This window comes from Antechinus flavipes, chromosome 2, assembly GCF_016432865.1.
Source record: "Antechinus flavipes isolate AdamAnt ecotype Samford, QLD, Australia chromosome 2, AdamAnt_v2, whole genome shotgun sequence".
NCBI lineage: Eukaryota > Metazoa > Chordata > Mammalia > Dasyuromorphia > Dasyuridae > Antechinus > Antechinus flavipes.
This window is the reverse complement of record NC_067399.1, coordinates 569,617,575-569,631,136: the sequence shown is the minus strand read 5'-3', so window position 1 is coordinate 569,631,136 and position 13,562 is coordinate 569,617,575. Positions and strand designations below refer to the sequence as shown.

At 40.0% G+C, this 13,562-nt stretch overlaps 1 protein-coding gene across 5 annotated transcripts; it reads right to left on the bottom strand.

Moving 5' to 3' along the window:
* Nucleotides 1–122: 122 nt before the first annotated feature.
* Nucleotides 123–13,476, bottom strand: LOC127551402 (guanosine-3',5'-bis(diphosphate) 3'-pyrophosphohydrolase MESH1-like). Of its 5 annotated transcripts, XM_051981109.1 has the most exons (6): nucleotides 13,085–13,476; nucleotides 9,978–10,088; nucleotides 9,482–9,576; nucleotides 1,407–1,462; nucleotides 1,028–1,268; nucleotides 123–613 (listed from the first exon to the last, which is right to left on the bottom strand). In XM_051981109.1, exons 1-6 carry the CDS (start codon nucleotides 13,270–13,272, stop codon nucleotides 483–485), a joined length of 822 nt encoding a protein of 273 aa, XP_051837069.1. In that variant the 5' UTR covers nucleotides 13,273–13,476; the 3' UTR covers nucleotides 123–482. The 5 variants fall into 5 exon arrangements, 4 of the variants coding, with proteins under 4 accessions (XP_051837069.1, XP_051837071.1, XP_051837070.1 ...); XM_051981111.1 differs by lacking the exons at nucleotides 9,482–9,576; nucleotides 13,085–13,476 and adding an exon at nucleotides 10,398–11,415; XM_051981110.1 differs by lacking the exons at nucleotides 9,482–9,576; nucleotides 9,978–10,088; nucleotides 13,085–13,476 and adding an exon at nucleotides 1,553–8,939.
* Nucleotides 13,477–13,562: the final 86 nt, after the last annotated feature.

Here is a 13,562-nt window from a genome sequence, read left to right as displayed (position 1 = left end):
GTTTGCCTAAACTTATATGGTAAGCACCAGAGCCAAGGTTCAGATAGAGGTAGTCGAATTACAAACCCAGGACTCCTTCCTCTATTTCATTTTCCCTGTCAACGAACAGAAACAATTATAAGTATTTTTGCAGGCCCTTTTATTTTCATCGGATTTATAAAACAAAACAAAACAAATCAGTGGTTTTATGTCTTCAGTATGATCAGTAAACCCAATTCAGAAAGAAGTTCAAGGACCCAGAGAAGTATTACAGGTTACAACAAGAATAAAAAACATTCTAATTTTTACAAATCATTGTTTTACTCAAGTACTGGAAGAAAACAGGAGTCCTTCCTTGTCTGTAATCTTCTGTTAAAGGAATTAGTATGCCTTGGGGGCGTCAATATCAGCACAAAAACAAATTTCAGAATTGATTTTTGAATCCTCTTCTTGATCTAAGACAGGCTGAAATCTTGATCACATTTCTAGTTTCCCCCTGCTGCTCACAGTGACAGTCCTCGTTCTTGGAACAGTTTTAGCAGTGCATTTTCCATCTGTGGGCTGGTGCCCTGAAGGCCTTTTACCACTTGAGCTGCCCACTCAAAGTACTCCTGAACTCTCTGCTCAGACCATCCTGTAGAGTGACAGAGTTGTTTTCATGACCACAAGTAATCAATTAACACATAGCTTTGCATCAGAAGTCTATCAGTCCGTGAAAGGGTTAATGTACTGTTCTGGCATGAAATAATAATAGAAAAAGCTGAGCTTCTTATTAAAAATAAACATCTCCTCTTGGAATGACTTCTTTTGGATGAAAGTCCAAGATAAATGATATAAGGTCAAAAGGGACAAAGTACATTGTATCAAGTGAAAGCTTGAAATGCCAAAGAAATTAACAAATCTTTTTTCCTTTGACAAGTGACTAATCTCTATATCCACAAAAGAGATCTCCCCCCCTTCTTCTCTAAACCACAACTCTGATAATAGTGGAAAGGATGGCTATATATCTCTGTATATACACCGTCACACCCCCCGAAGGTATGAATACCTTTGGGAGTTCGACGGTTCAGGTCCCGAAGGTTGTACAGCTTATCTGCCAGTTTCACCAACTTGGCAGCCCGGCTGCTCTGCGAGGCCTTCTCCACCTGCAGTCTTTTTCGCTCCAGCTTGGGCAACTCCTTGTTATCTGTCACTTCATCCACTATGCGCCTCACCTCTGCCCCAAAATGTTCTTCCACTTCTTCCAAGGTGGTATTTGTATCTTCCACAGTATCGTGAAGCAAGGCAGCCTGGGAAGGCACACAACACACGCTGCTGGGCTAAGAGCGACTTCCGCTTCTGCCGGGAAGGTCCTCCCCGGAGCTGGGGGTCCCGGTGCGGGGAGCGTCCACCCTCCCTCTCCCAGCCCGGGGCAAGGTCCTTGTTACCTGTAGCACCGCGATGTCCGTAATTCCCGCCTCGTGGGTTAAGATACGAGCCACACCTGCAGGGCAGAGCAGAGCAGAGCACACAGGTTAGGCAGGGGCTGGACGGCCCCCAAGCGGCGGAGCCGCCGCCCTGACCAGGGACCCACCGATGGGGTGATTGATGTATGGGGTCTCCTCTGGGTCCTTCCGCCGCTGAGTGCGGTGCTTCCTGGCGGCGAAGTCGGCCGCTTCCAGAAGCAGCGCTGCGTCCGAGCTCATCGCGGCGGCCTGTGCCAGGGAGGGCGCGCTGGAGACGGCCTTGACGCCTGTGGCCAAGCACAGCGCCCCCTGCGTTCCCGGAAGCCCGCCCCAACTGGCTTTGTGGGATCCAAAAGGCTATCAACGGGACTTCTATCCAGCACCCTCCTGGGGAGGCGTCTGGCTGGGCAGTGGAGAAACACAGAGACTTCGGGACATAAGAGACCAGGGGGCGGAATTAGTGGGGAATGGGCATTATCATAGGTGTAAGAAGTAAAATTGTAAGGTTTCTGTTTCCACAGTTGCAAATTTTCAGTCTAATAGCTTCCCTTTCCCTCGGCAGAAAAGCATGTAATATGCTTTAGGGCCAATACATTCAGGCTGAAAAGAATTAAAGAATGTCTTTAGTCAATAGAATAGCAGGTGTTGGTTGAATATACTGGTTTATGCTCTGGGGAAACTAAAGTTTTAATTGAATAAGTTTAATAAGCCTCATATGTATTAGCTTCTCCTTAAGGAGCTAGCTAGCTGCTGGTTTTGAACATATGATATGGCAAGGTGAGGCGGGACCATGGAAACATATCAGAGTGTGTACATAGTGGGAGTATCATGAAATACGTTTTTGGAAGGATCTCCTCCAATGGAAATCCTGAGAAGGGGATGAGGGAGAAGGGTGAGATTATAGGGTATAACTGCTGGTTCTGGCCGTTAATAAACAGCTGTGCCTCTCAAAAGGGTATGGCCCTGCTTCCTGCAAGAAATGTAAATTCTTGCTATTTGAATTAGTATTGTAGTACACTTCATTATTTGGCCCTTCCCTATTCCACTGCTACCTATACAAACCACTAGAACTGGTTTGGATCCTTGTAGAAATTTCACAAAGAGGACTACAGCTGAGTTTATACTCTCCACCTTCCCACAGAATGAAAATCTCTCCAAGACTACTGAAAACTGCTGGATCTCCCCTTAGTCTATAATTGCCCAGCTATCTCCTCACAGATCTGGGCTAGTCTTTTGCTCTCCCCTCCACTGAGTGTGTATTGTGTGTTAAGGATATAGACTAGGCCAGTGATGAGAAGATAAAAAGACAGTCCCAAATTGAAATGTTGAATGAAGTCTTAGAGGGAATCCCACATCACCCTCTGCTCTTCCTTCACAACACACTGTATAGAAATGTTTCCCATCTTTTCTTGCTTCATTCTGCATTACTATAAATTGGGTGATAGGTGGTTGGGGTGATAAACTTAGGAGTCAGGAAAAACTAAATTTGAGCCCTGACTCTTGACATATCACAACTTCTGAACCTTAATTTCCTCATCTATAAAATAGGAATATTGTAATTTACTTCACAGGGTAATTGTGGGAATCAAATGAAATGATACATGTAAAGTGCTTTGCAAACCTTAAAGAGGTTGATATGTATTGCATTGACTTTGTGGGATTATATCATGGTGCTGAGAACCACACACTCAAGCATTATGCCTAATCTTCAAAGGCTAGGCAAGTTTTTCTAGTTCCAGAAGATTCTACAAAGTTGGATGATGGTCTTAATGACTGGCAGCCTAGTTAAGTTTGAATTATTCATAACGCAGAGACTGAGATAGGCCTTGCTAAATAAAATACTCAAAGATTTTGAAATACTTAAGTGAGAAAGAATGCTTGTCTCAGATATATGCTATATTGAGAAGAATGCCCTGAAAGGCAGTAGAGCCACTTATTAATACAGGGCATACTCTGCCTTAAAGCTTGTTCAAAATCTTACTAGGTCCCTAAATCATAGAAATGTACAAAAATAACTTTTTCAATAGCACCGGCAAGTCTGCCCACTTTTAAGTCTCTCCCCAATTCAATCCATTCTCTGTTGAGCCACCAGTCATTTTTTCTTTTAAATTTTTTCTCCAAATATAATTTTTTTTATTTTTTTATGGTTGTACATGTACATTTATGAACCATGTTGGGAGAGAAAAATCAGAAGGGAAAAACCACGAAGGGAAAAAAAAAAAAAAAAACATGGCACAGCACATGTTTGTTTACATTTGGTCTCCAATTATTTTTCTTTAAGCACTGGTCCAATTATGTCAGACATTCCCATGCTCACCTTTCCCCATCTCCCACCCTGTATCCCTTTCTTTCTAGTTTTTATCTTACTCATTGACTCAGGGAGACACTAGCTTCCTAGCTCCAGCTATTCCTGGAATGTTCTGCCTCATTTCTATTTACTGACTACTCTGGTTTCCTCTTAAGTACCAACTAAAAACCTATAGCCTACAGGAAGACTTCCCTCACTCTTCTTGAATCTAGAGCCTTCCCAGGTTTAAATATTTTCTATTTATATTTTTAGGGGTTTGTTTTTACATATTTGTTTGCATGTGGCATTCGATTTTGAGCTCCTTGAGGTCAGGGACTGCCTTTTGCCTTTCTGTAGCCCCAGAGCTTAGCACCATGCCTAACACAGAGATGCTTAATGAATGTTTATTAAATATTTTCTTATAAAGGCAGTTCTTCACTATAGGCAATTTTCTCTAAATATTATCTACTTTTTCTAATCTATTGGGAATTTTGATACCCAAATAGCACTCACTTCTTAAAAATTGTTTTGTTATACCATTTTATTTTCCCAAATACATGCAAAGATAGTTCTCACCATTCACCTTTGCAAAACCTTGTGTTGCAAATTTTTCTCCTTGCCCCCATCCTCCTCCCATAGATAGGAAGCAATCCAATATGGTTAAATATGTGCAATTTTTCTAAAGATATTTTCATGTTCATCAGAGCATTCTTTTTTAAGACTATTTTGAAACAATGATCCATCTTTCCCTTAGAGGAAAGTTGTATAGTTTAGTGGAAAAAACCCTGCAGGGGGAATTGGGAGCCCTGTGTTAGCAGTCCTAACTGCTACCAAATAGCTCTATGACCTAAGGCAAACCATTAACTTTTATCTGATCCTTAATTTTCTCCTCTGAAAATCAGAAAGAATATCTTGTCTGAAAAGAATTGATGTGGGCTTAAAACCTTCAATTCTAAAGTCTGAAATTTTATGATTATTGTCTTGCATTTTTATTAATCATTTACCTTTCATATACATATTTAATAACTTTTTAACTTTTTCAACAAATGCTTTATTTTAAAAATTTTATATTTTCCCCCCGTTATATTTTTTTATATTTGTTTTTTAAACTTTTGAATTCCTGATTCTCAGTTATTCCCACTTCAAGCCCCCATTAAGAAACACAAGCCCTGTGAAGTTATGCAAAACTTTTCCCATAAAAGTCATGTTATAAAAGAAAACATAGATCTCCCACCCTAGGAAAAAGCCCTCGGGAAAAATAAAATAGAAAGGAGAAAGTATACTTCAATCTGTATCCAGACAAAATCAGTTCCTTCTCTGGGTATGGCTAGATTCTCTGTCGTTAAGTCCTTCAGAATAGTAATGGATCATTGTACTGCTGTGAATAGCAAAGACATTTACAACTGATCATCCCAGAACATTGCTATTACTTTGTAAACAGTACATTTCACTTTACTTGAGTTCATGGAGGACTTTCCAGGTTTTTCTGAGAATATCTTGCTTATAATTTTCCATAAAACAATAATATTCCATCATAAACACATACCATTTTATTCAGCCATTCCCTAATTATGGGTATCCCCTCAATTTCAAATTTTTTGCCCTAAGGAGTGTTGCTAATAGAAAATTTTTTTGTATATATAGGCCCTTTTCCTTTTTTAAAAACCTGTTTCTGAATTTATGCCTAGTATAGTGGTATTGTTAGGTCAAAGGATATGTATGAATTTATAGCCCTTTGGGCATAGATTATACCTTTTGATCATTTATCAATTGAGGCATGGTTATTATCTTTTTTTTTTTTTTTTAACAAATTTGACTCAGTTCCATGTATTTGAGAAATGAGTCCTTATCAGAGAAATTTGCTTCAAAATTCTTATAATATATACTCCCTCTAATTGCCATAATAATGAGAAAGTTCTTACAAATATTATCCTCCCATGTAAACAGATAAACCTTATTAAATTCCTTCTGATACTGATGGTGTTCTAGTGGCAGAGAGTTGTGGGAATCCCTTTTTGATCGGAGGCGCAGGTTCTTCGTGAAAGAATTCACGAACCCAAAAAGTTTTAAGTGGCAAAAGGGGAAGTTTATTGTTGGATGAGAGGCCAGCTTTGCTAGGAAGATTGACTTCCAAGTGGCAAAGTCTTATTAGGGAAATGGGGTTTAGCACTGAGAAAAGAATTACCTTCACAGTGAGCAGGAGTTCTGACAGGCAGCTATGCCAAAGGACAAGGCATAGTCCTGCTTTGCAAAGAAATGAATTTAAAATTGCCCTTTAATAGAAAATCTGAAGCTCAGGTTTCAAATGGATAAGAAAGCCAAAGTCCTCAGGTCTAGATGCTTATCAATATCAGGGCTCAGCTCTCCAAATGAATGGAAATCACTTTGAAGGCTTCCTGAATGAGGATCCAGCTATCAAAGGGGATGGGGAGTAATTTGGATTTGCCTTAGAAAAGGCCCAGTCGATGAAGCCACTTAATTTGTCTGGGGAGATATGCTTCCCAGGAGGGCCTGAGACTGGAATCTCCCTTCTTTACAGATCAAAAGGTACACAATTTCCGAGGTTTAATTTTACAGATCAAAACGGGACACAATTTTTTAGGGCATTCACCCACATCAATATCACTTGCCTGATTAATCCCTTCATATTTAATAATCTTATCTCACCAACCAGAACAATACAATCAAAATGTTTAAAATATATATGTAACCTTATGAGAATCATCTAATCCAACTATCATTTAATAGCTTAAAAAGGTAAGTTTCAGGGAGGTTAAAACTTGCCCCAAATTAGAAATTAAATGGCTGAAACTAAAACCCAAAGCTTCTGACTCCCAGGACAGGGCTCTTTTCACCAGAAAGGATTTCTTTTTCTTTTCTTTTCTTTTTTTGGTGAGGCAATTCAGGTCAAGTGCCTTGGTCACACAGCTATTAAGTGTTAAGTGCTAAGTATTCCTGTCTATAGGGTGAGTAATTTATTCACTGTGCCATTTAGCTTCCCCCAAGGATTGTCTCTTTAACTTATGTATGTCCTATATTGACTAACACATAGTACTTTATATATTTCTGAGTGCTCAAAATATTTATTTTTAGTCCCCTACTTAAAGGATGATTAATATAAGGAGTACTCATTACAAAGCTAGTCATCAGTGCCAATTTTATGATAATCCTTAACTCTGGCCCTTCCTCATTCCACTATCATTATTATTTTTTAGATATAACAATTTTCTGTTTGTCCCCCCACCCCAGGCATTTGGGATTAAGTGACTTGCCCAGGGTCACACAGCTAGGAAGTGTTCCTGGTGCTCTATCTACTGCACCAACTAGCTGCCGTCCTTATTTTTACCTCAACAAACTATCAGAACTAGTTTGTACTAGATCTCTAATATTAGAATCATAAATTCATGTCCTTACACTTCATAGTCTAGCATGACTCACAACCAATGAGTCTCACTGTTCCATGTAAATATCCAGTGTTTACTGCTGTCTTTACCTAAAACATCTAACTAGCTTCATCTTTACTTGCTGAAATCCTATCCATCCTTAGTATTCAAAAGATACAACTACCTTGAAACTTTTGCTAATTCTCCAAACAGATTTTCTCCCTCTTCTAAACTCTCTAGGCACTTTGTACCTTGCTGATGCACTCATGATGTTCTATTTTGTATTAGTTATCTTTGCCCCCTTCTTATAAAAATCTGATAACTATCAAACTTTTTATTTGATGAAAGTACTTCTAGTTTTAGGAAAAAAACAAAAGAAAACTCTGGTCTACATTTAAATTTTTCAGCATTCCAATCTGTACTAACATATTGAAGTGAGAGCCCAACTTGTTTATAAATGGATTCTGAGCCACAAGCTTGGTGGCAGGACCTAATTTAGATACTATACACGAATTAGACTAAAATACATGATTCTATTTGTATAAAGGATAACCTAATTCAGTAGAATGAAGTCTTTGAAAGATTCAAAAAAGTTGATTGTATGTGGGTTGGGGGGGGAGGAGGGAGAGGACAAAGGAAATATAAGACTAGAAATTGTACTGATGATGGTTCTGAAATGTCTGCCCTGCCAGGATTACTTTTTCTCACAGATCACCTTCATCTCTTCTTTTCTCCTCAAATTTCTTTGCCTTGGGTTCTATTATGTTTTCCAGTGTCTTACTTCACAACAGAATGTAAGCCAATTCTAGCCACAAACAACACATTAACTTACCTTCATAGCTTTATTGTTAGCAAAACTGACTTGCAGAAAATGTGGGGTGATTCTTAGTACTTTCAACAGATCTCTGTGTATCCCATAGGCAGTGTGGCAAAGCCCAACAAAGAAACCTTAACATTTACATTCAAATGTCTAAGAAAAAAAATGAAAATTCATGTTCTATTGTTTTTCCTCCTGCCCCACTTCCAACTTCACCACCACATAACTCAACTTTCATGATACCAATCAACATTTTGACAGATTAACCTAATTCTCTAAATGTCATTTAATTTTTCATATAAGAAAACCAGTTTCTGCTAAGTTCTAGGCTATTTGGGTTATCAAGCCATCAGATAATTTTCCACTACTCCCTAACTGTCCACATTTCAGAAGCACCAGAATTCAGCCCCTTACAATGTGAGTGACTTTTTGTAACACGAAAACCATAAGTTCCTTGGGTCCCTGCACTTTGATTAAGACCCTTCGGTAAAGATATCCTGCTTATTTTATAACCACCATACCAGGGATCATCAGTTGTTGGTAACAGTAACATTTATATAGCACTTTACAAATAATATCTTATTTGATCTTCACAACAACCCAAGAAGGTAGGTGCTACTATTTTCCTCATTTTATAGATAAGGAAACTAAGGCAGAGAGATGTTAAATGCTTGTGACCCAGGGTCACACAGGGAGTGTGATCTGAACTCCTCTCTTACAAATCCGAGGTCCATTGCTCTGTCCATAAAACCACCTAGCTGTCTATTGTCAAGAGATCAAAAGGCAGAGGTACCAACAGTTTTGTTCTATCTCATGGTTGCCATTTATGACTTACCACTTTTGGTACAGTGAAGTCCAGAATTTCACAGAAAATTCTCTTACTCCAAGAACTTCAATACTTCCTAATCCAGGAGGCTAATTAATATATAGCAACTTGGGACAATGATATATTCAAGTACAAATAAAATACAAAACTGGTAGCACTGTTCTTCCTACTTGGTGACATTCTCAAAACTATGACAAATTTCTGCTCAAATCCTGTAAAGAAAGTTTCCATTACTATCAAAGAACTCCCTTCCTTTTTGAAACACTTTGCTGCTGAACTCCTTGCCATCTGTTTCTATTTCCTTTACCCCCTTTTCCTCTGCCTTACTTATCCACCCATCGGGGTGAGATTCTTCCGCTTGCTTCTGCTTCCTGGGTGAAGGCCATATACTATGGTTTTCTCTATGATCACCCAAGGATGCATCTAGAGAAACATGCCTCTCCCTCCTCAATTTCTGAGATACTTTGTCCCTAACTTCCTGGCTTCTTGTAGTTTTCCATGCCTGAGGATTCTTCTCTTTCTTCTGTACAGCTGAACTGCAATCTTGGTGCTTATGATGGACCTGTGGCAGGGCCTCATGTCTTGATGTTGACAGAGCTCCTGAGACCAGATGTCCTGTAGAGGATGGCAGTGGTGGCTGCTCTTGTAAAGCCAGTTTTGTCTGTGGATGGCGGATGATCCTAGCTTTACTGATGATCTTCTGATCTTGCTTTATTTTCTGCTCCAATGTGGGAACAAACTTACTCTTTAAAATCCTTCTGATCACATCAGTGCTGACTCCAAAGCCTGCAGCTAATCTGGGAACTGACCAGTCCTCAGAGAATTCCTTGTGTAAATACCTAGAAAGAATGGATCAAATTCTAAGCTGCAGTGAAGACTAATGTCAGCAAATTTGTGGTTAAGAAAGAATAAGGCTTCTGAAAGCACAAAATAAGATATTTATTTCTAGTCCCAAACAAACTGATTCAATAAGTAGAGAAAAATGGACTGAGCTTTCTCTATCTTTGAGTGATTATACTATGTAAACAGCCTCAGATCACACATATCCCAACTTTGAGTCTGACTCTAAGAAGCTGTTAAAACATTGAAAGAGTCACTAAAACTATATACCATAAGCCCCTGCCAGAACCATGCCCTGTTCCCACCCTGGCCATGAGAGGCCTTAGGTTTCTCATCAAGATTCTGACTCTGAGGACATCAGAGGCTACAAAAGACAATACAATTAATTAATTGTTCTTACCGAATCTGGTCCATGGCATTCCTACTCAGGATCCTTTGGAGGGCACCTGAGGCTTCCATGTATCTGCGCATTTTTCGGAATCTCATCTCCCTTTTTTGTTGTTTCAGATATCTGGGGGAAAAAAAAGAACAGGTATTAAAAGTGAGATTAAGTAACAGTCCTCAAAACCATATGCTGCCTTTGTGAACATTCAGTCCAACTCCCCTCATGCCTCAGGCTCACTCAGGTCATAGCACAGCTGCCAAAACATGCTAAGAAAACCTCTTCCTTTGCTTAACCTGTTTCTTATACCTGAAATAACCTCTTTACCTATTTCTGCCTTCAGAATTTCCGCCTATTTGTCAAAGTCCAACTCAAATGTCATTTTGCCCATGAAATTTTTTCCCCAGGCTGCTCTGTCAGAAATAATAATCAAATCACCTTTGATGCCTCTTTTCTGTACTCCACATATTCAATTGTGTTCTGATAGTGATTTTGTGTCTCTTTGCCATCTTCCTTACTCATTCATTCATTCAGCAAACTTCTAGTACATGTATAACATTACTGTGCTGGGTACCGGGAAGAGTAGTTCAAGTAAGACATAGATGCCTAGCCTCCAAAGACCCAGATTACAGTGAGTGATTGCCAGTAGCAACAAAAGGGGCCTTAGACACCATCTAGGTCAACCTCCTTTTACAGAGAAAGGAACTCAGACCCAGAGGTTTTAAGTGACATACTTATAGTCACACAGGTAATAAATGGCAGAGCCAAGATTTAAACCAAGGTCCTTCTGACTCAATCTAGAACTCTTCCATTTTGCTACATTAAAGAGCTGTAAAATAAAGTGCTATGTGAGACACAAAGTTATTACCTGTTATAGGAAGGAGAAAAGAAGCAAACATTTGAATTGGGATTTATAGGACAATTCAAAGAACTTTTTATATAACTGAAATAGGCCTCTGGTCCAACTACCTCATCTTATAGCAGGAGAAACTTGAGATTTGAAAAGATTAAGTAACTGGTCCAAGATTATATTTGAACTCAAATCCTTTGATTATAAGTCACTTAACTTTCTTTCCATGGAATAGAAAGTCAGCAGATGAAGAAGAAAGACATTTTAGGGAAAGGGGACAATGTAAGCAAAGACAGAGATCTGGGAAGGGGGATGGATGTGATTTGGTTGGACTACAGGCATGTCGGCCATCAATTGATACATTTTGAGATGAGTCTGGAGGGAGACATGGCACCCTGTAAAAGGTCCTGAATTCAAAACAAAGAGTTTGAAATCTATCCAGGAAGCACAAGTCATTTTAGATTTTTCAATAGAACAGTGGCATGAACATCTATAAATAAGATTATTCTTACAGTGAAGAGATAAAGAAGTGATTTTGAAAGTCTTTTTAAAAAGCTATTGTTCTTATTCCAAAATATTCACAAAAACACTTTTTTCTAACAATAAAAAAAACTGGAAACAAAGTCAGTTGTTTGGGGAATGGCTAATTAAACAAATTGTAGTACATTAACATATTCTATTTCATTATGCCACAAGAAAATAAATATGAGAAATTCAGAATAACACAGGAATATTTATAGGAACTGATGCAAAGTAAAGAAAACAGGAACATTAAAATAATTACTGTAACATGGTGAAGAAGAGGTAGAAACAGCTGACTTTTTTCAGGATTCAAGAGACCTGAACATGTAGATGTATTTATCAGTAGATGAGAAAGGGCCAATGGAAAAGGAAAGAATGAAGGTGATACAAAAGGAAATGGTCACAAAGCCAAAGTTCTACAAAAAGGTTAGAAGGGAATAGGAAAGCAAGGAAAGTGATGGAGGAATTAAATCTTAATGAGGAATAGGAATAAAGATTAATCTATGGCCCGAAGGAAGGAGAGAGTAGTAATGATGCTTACAAGTTATGAGGAATGGAGGAAGGCATCTGAAAGAGTGAACACAGGAGAGTGTTGAGTCTTTTCAATGAAGTAGAAAATCATCACCCATGTTAAGTATGGGAGTAGAGTACAATTAGGGGCAAAAGGAAAAAAAATTAATGAAATGAGATGAAGCTGATAGAGGAAGGGCACAACTGTGATACAGCAGCATGGTTAAGTAAGAACCATAAATTTGTAGTGGCTAAAACCGGTTTGATATAATTGGCCTGAAAACACTAATGAATAATTGTAATTTAGTACTAGCTTACTTAAAATTAGGGGGACTTCTAGGATAGTAATTTATAAAACATTAAAGTGTTAGGCAATAGTATGAAGGCTCCCTAGAGACATAAATGGAACTAAAATAACTGAAAAAATGGGGAGAAGTTAAGGATTAGAAGTCACCAAAAGCAAATAAATTTAGTAAGAAAACAGGAGTAGCTTAGGATAATGAAAATGAATCGAAAAAGCAGAATTTCAAAGTTCTACATTTTGGAGATGGTATAATTCCAAAATACAGTAAAGTCACTATACTAGTGTGAATTGAAAAGGAAATTGGATTAAGTAGATCAGTCATCCACATGAATATTGAAGTCTTCGTTGAGTACTGTGGAAAAAAGGCACAAAGAAAAGATCCTAATCCCTATGAAGAAAGGCCCCTACTTTCTCCTTTAAAGAAAATTCACAGTTATCAAGCAAGGAAAGAAGGAAAATAGATGGAAACGTCTGTAAAAAGAGACAACTGGACTAACTAGATATTTTTGACGGAAGCGGCAGTGAGAAACCAAGATGGGGTGAACGCCCTCCACTGGATTAGGTGAAATTGGCACTCTCCCCTCAGGAAGAAACCCCGCTTTCAAGTCATAGGAGGAAGCTGACAAGATCCCTCGATAGGGGCTGGAGGCCCATGTCACTTGGTCTTCGCCTTTCCTTGGAGCCAAGTCCTCGCATACCGCGGCCGTTATACTTGAGTCAGTTAGTGGGTCGGTCGCCAGCCAGCGTGTCCTGGCTGCTCATCCTCCCTCCGTACCCTGCCTCCCACTACCAGGCGGCTCCAAGGCAAATCGCTCGTTACGAGGAAGGAGGACGTGGCTAGTCTGCAAACCGATAGAAGCCAGACCCGGCAGTGGGACCTCCAGGCTCTCGGGAACAGTGGACCCAGACAGAGAATGGCAACAGTCGCAACCTTGGTACCTCTCCAACTCTCGCAGCTCCCGCTCCGGTTCCCAGTCTGAATCCAGGTCGTCCTCCAAATCTCCTCGGCCGGAACAGGGATTCGAGCCTGTCCCGGGCGGCCCCGCCACCCCGCGTACCACGAGCCGAGACCACGCGGCAGCGGCGCGGAGTCGCGAGGCTGCTAAGAAGTTAGAGGCAGCTGCCATGACGCCGCCACTGTCTGGTCTGGCTGAGGCGGAGGGAGAATCGGAACTCCACCCCTACCGCGGCTCAGACAGCCCTGGAAGCGGAAGGGGCAGACTCAATACCGGTTTCACCGAAGGCCATCTCTTAGTACGCGATTGGGACTGCGGGAAGGGGTCCGGGACATCCCTGAGCCTCAGGGCCTAATGCTAGTGTCTCCGGTACCATTAATCGCCCAATTTGAGTGACTGGTGAGAGAGCAAGAGCTGAGGAGTTAGGCCCCCTCGTCAAGCCTGATACGCGAGGCGCGGGG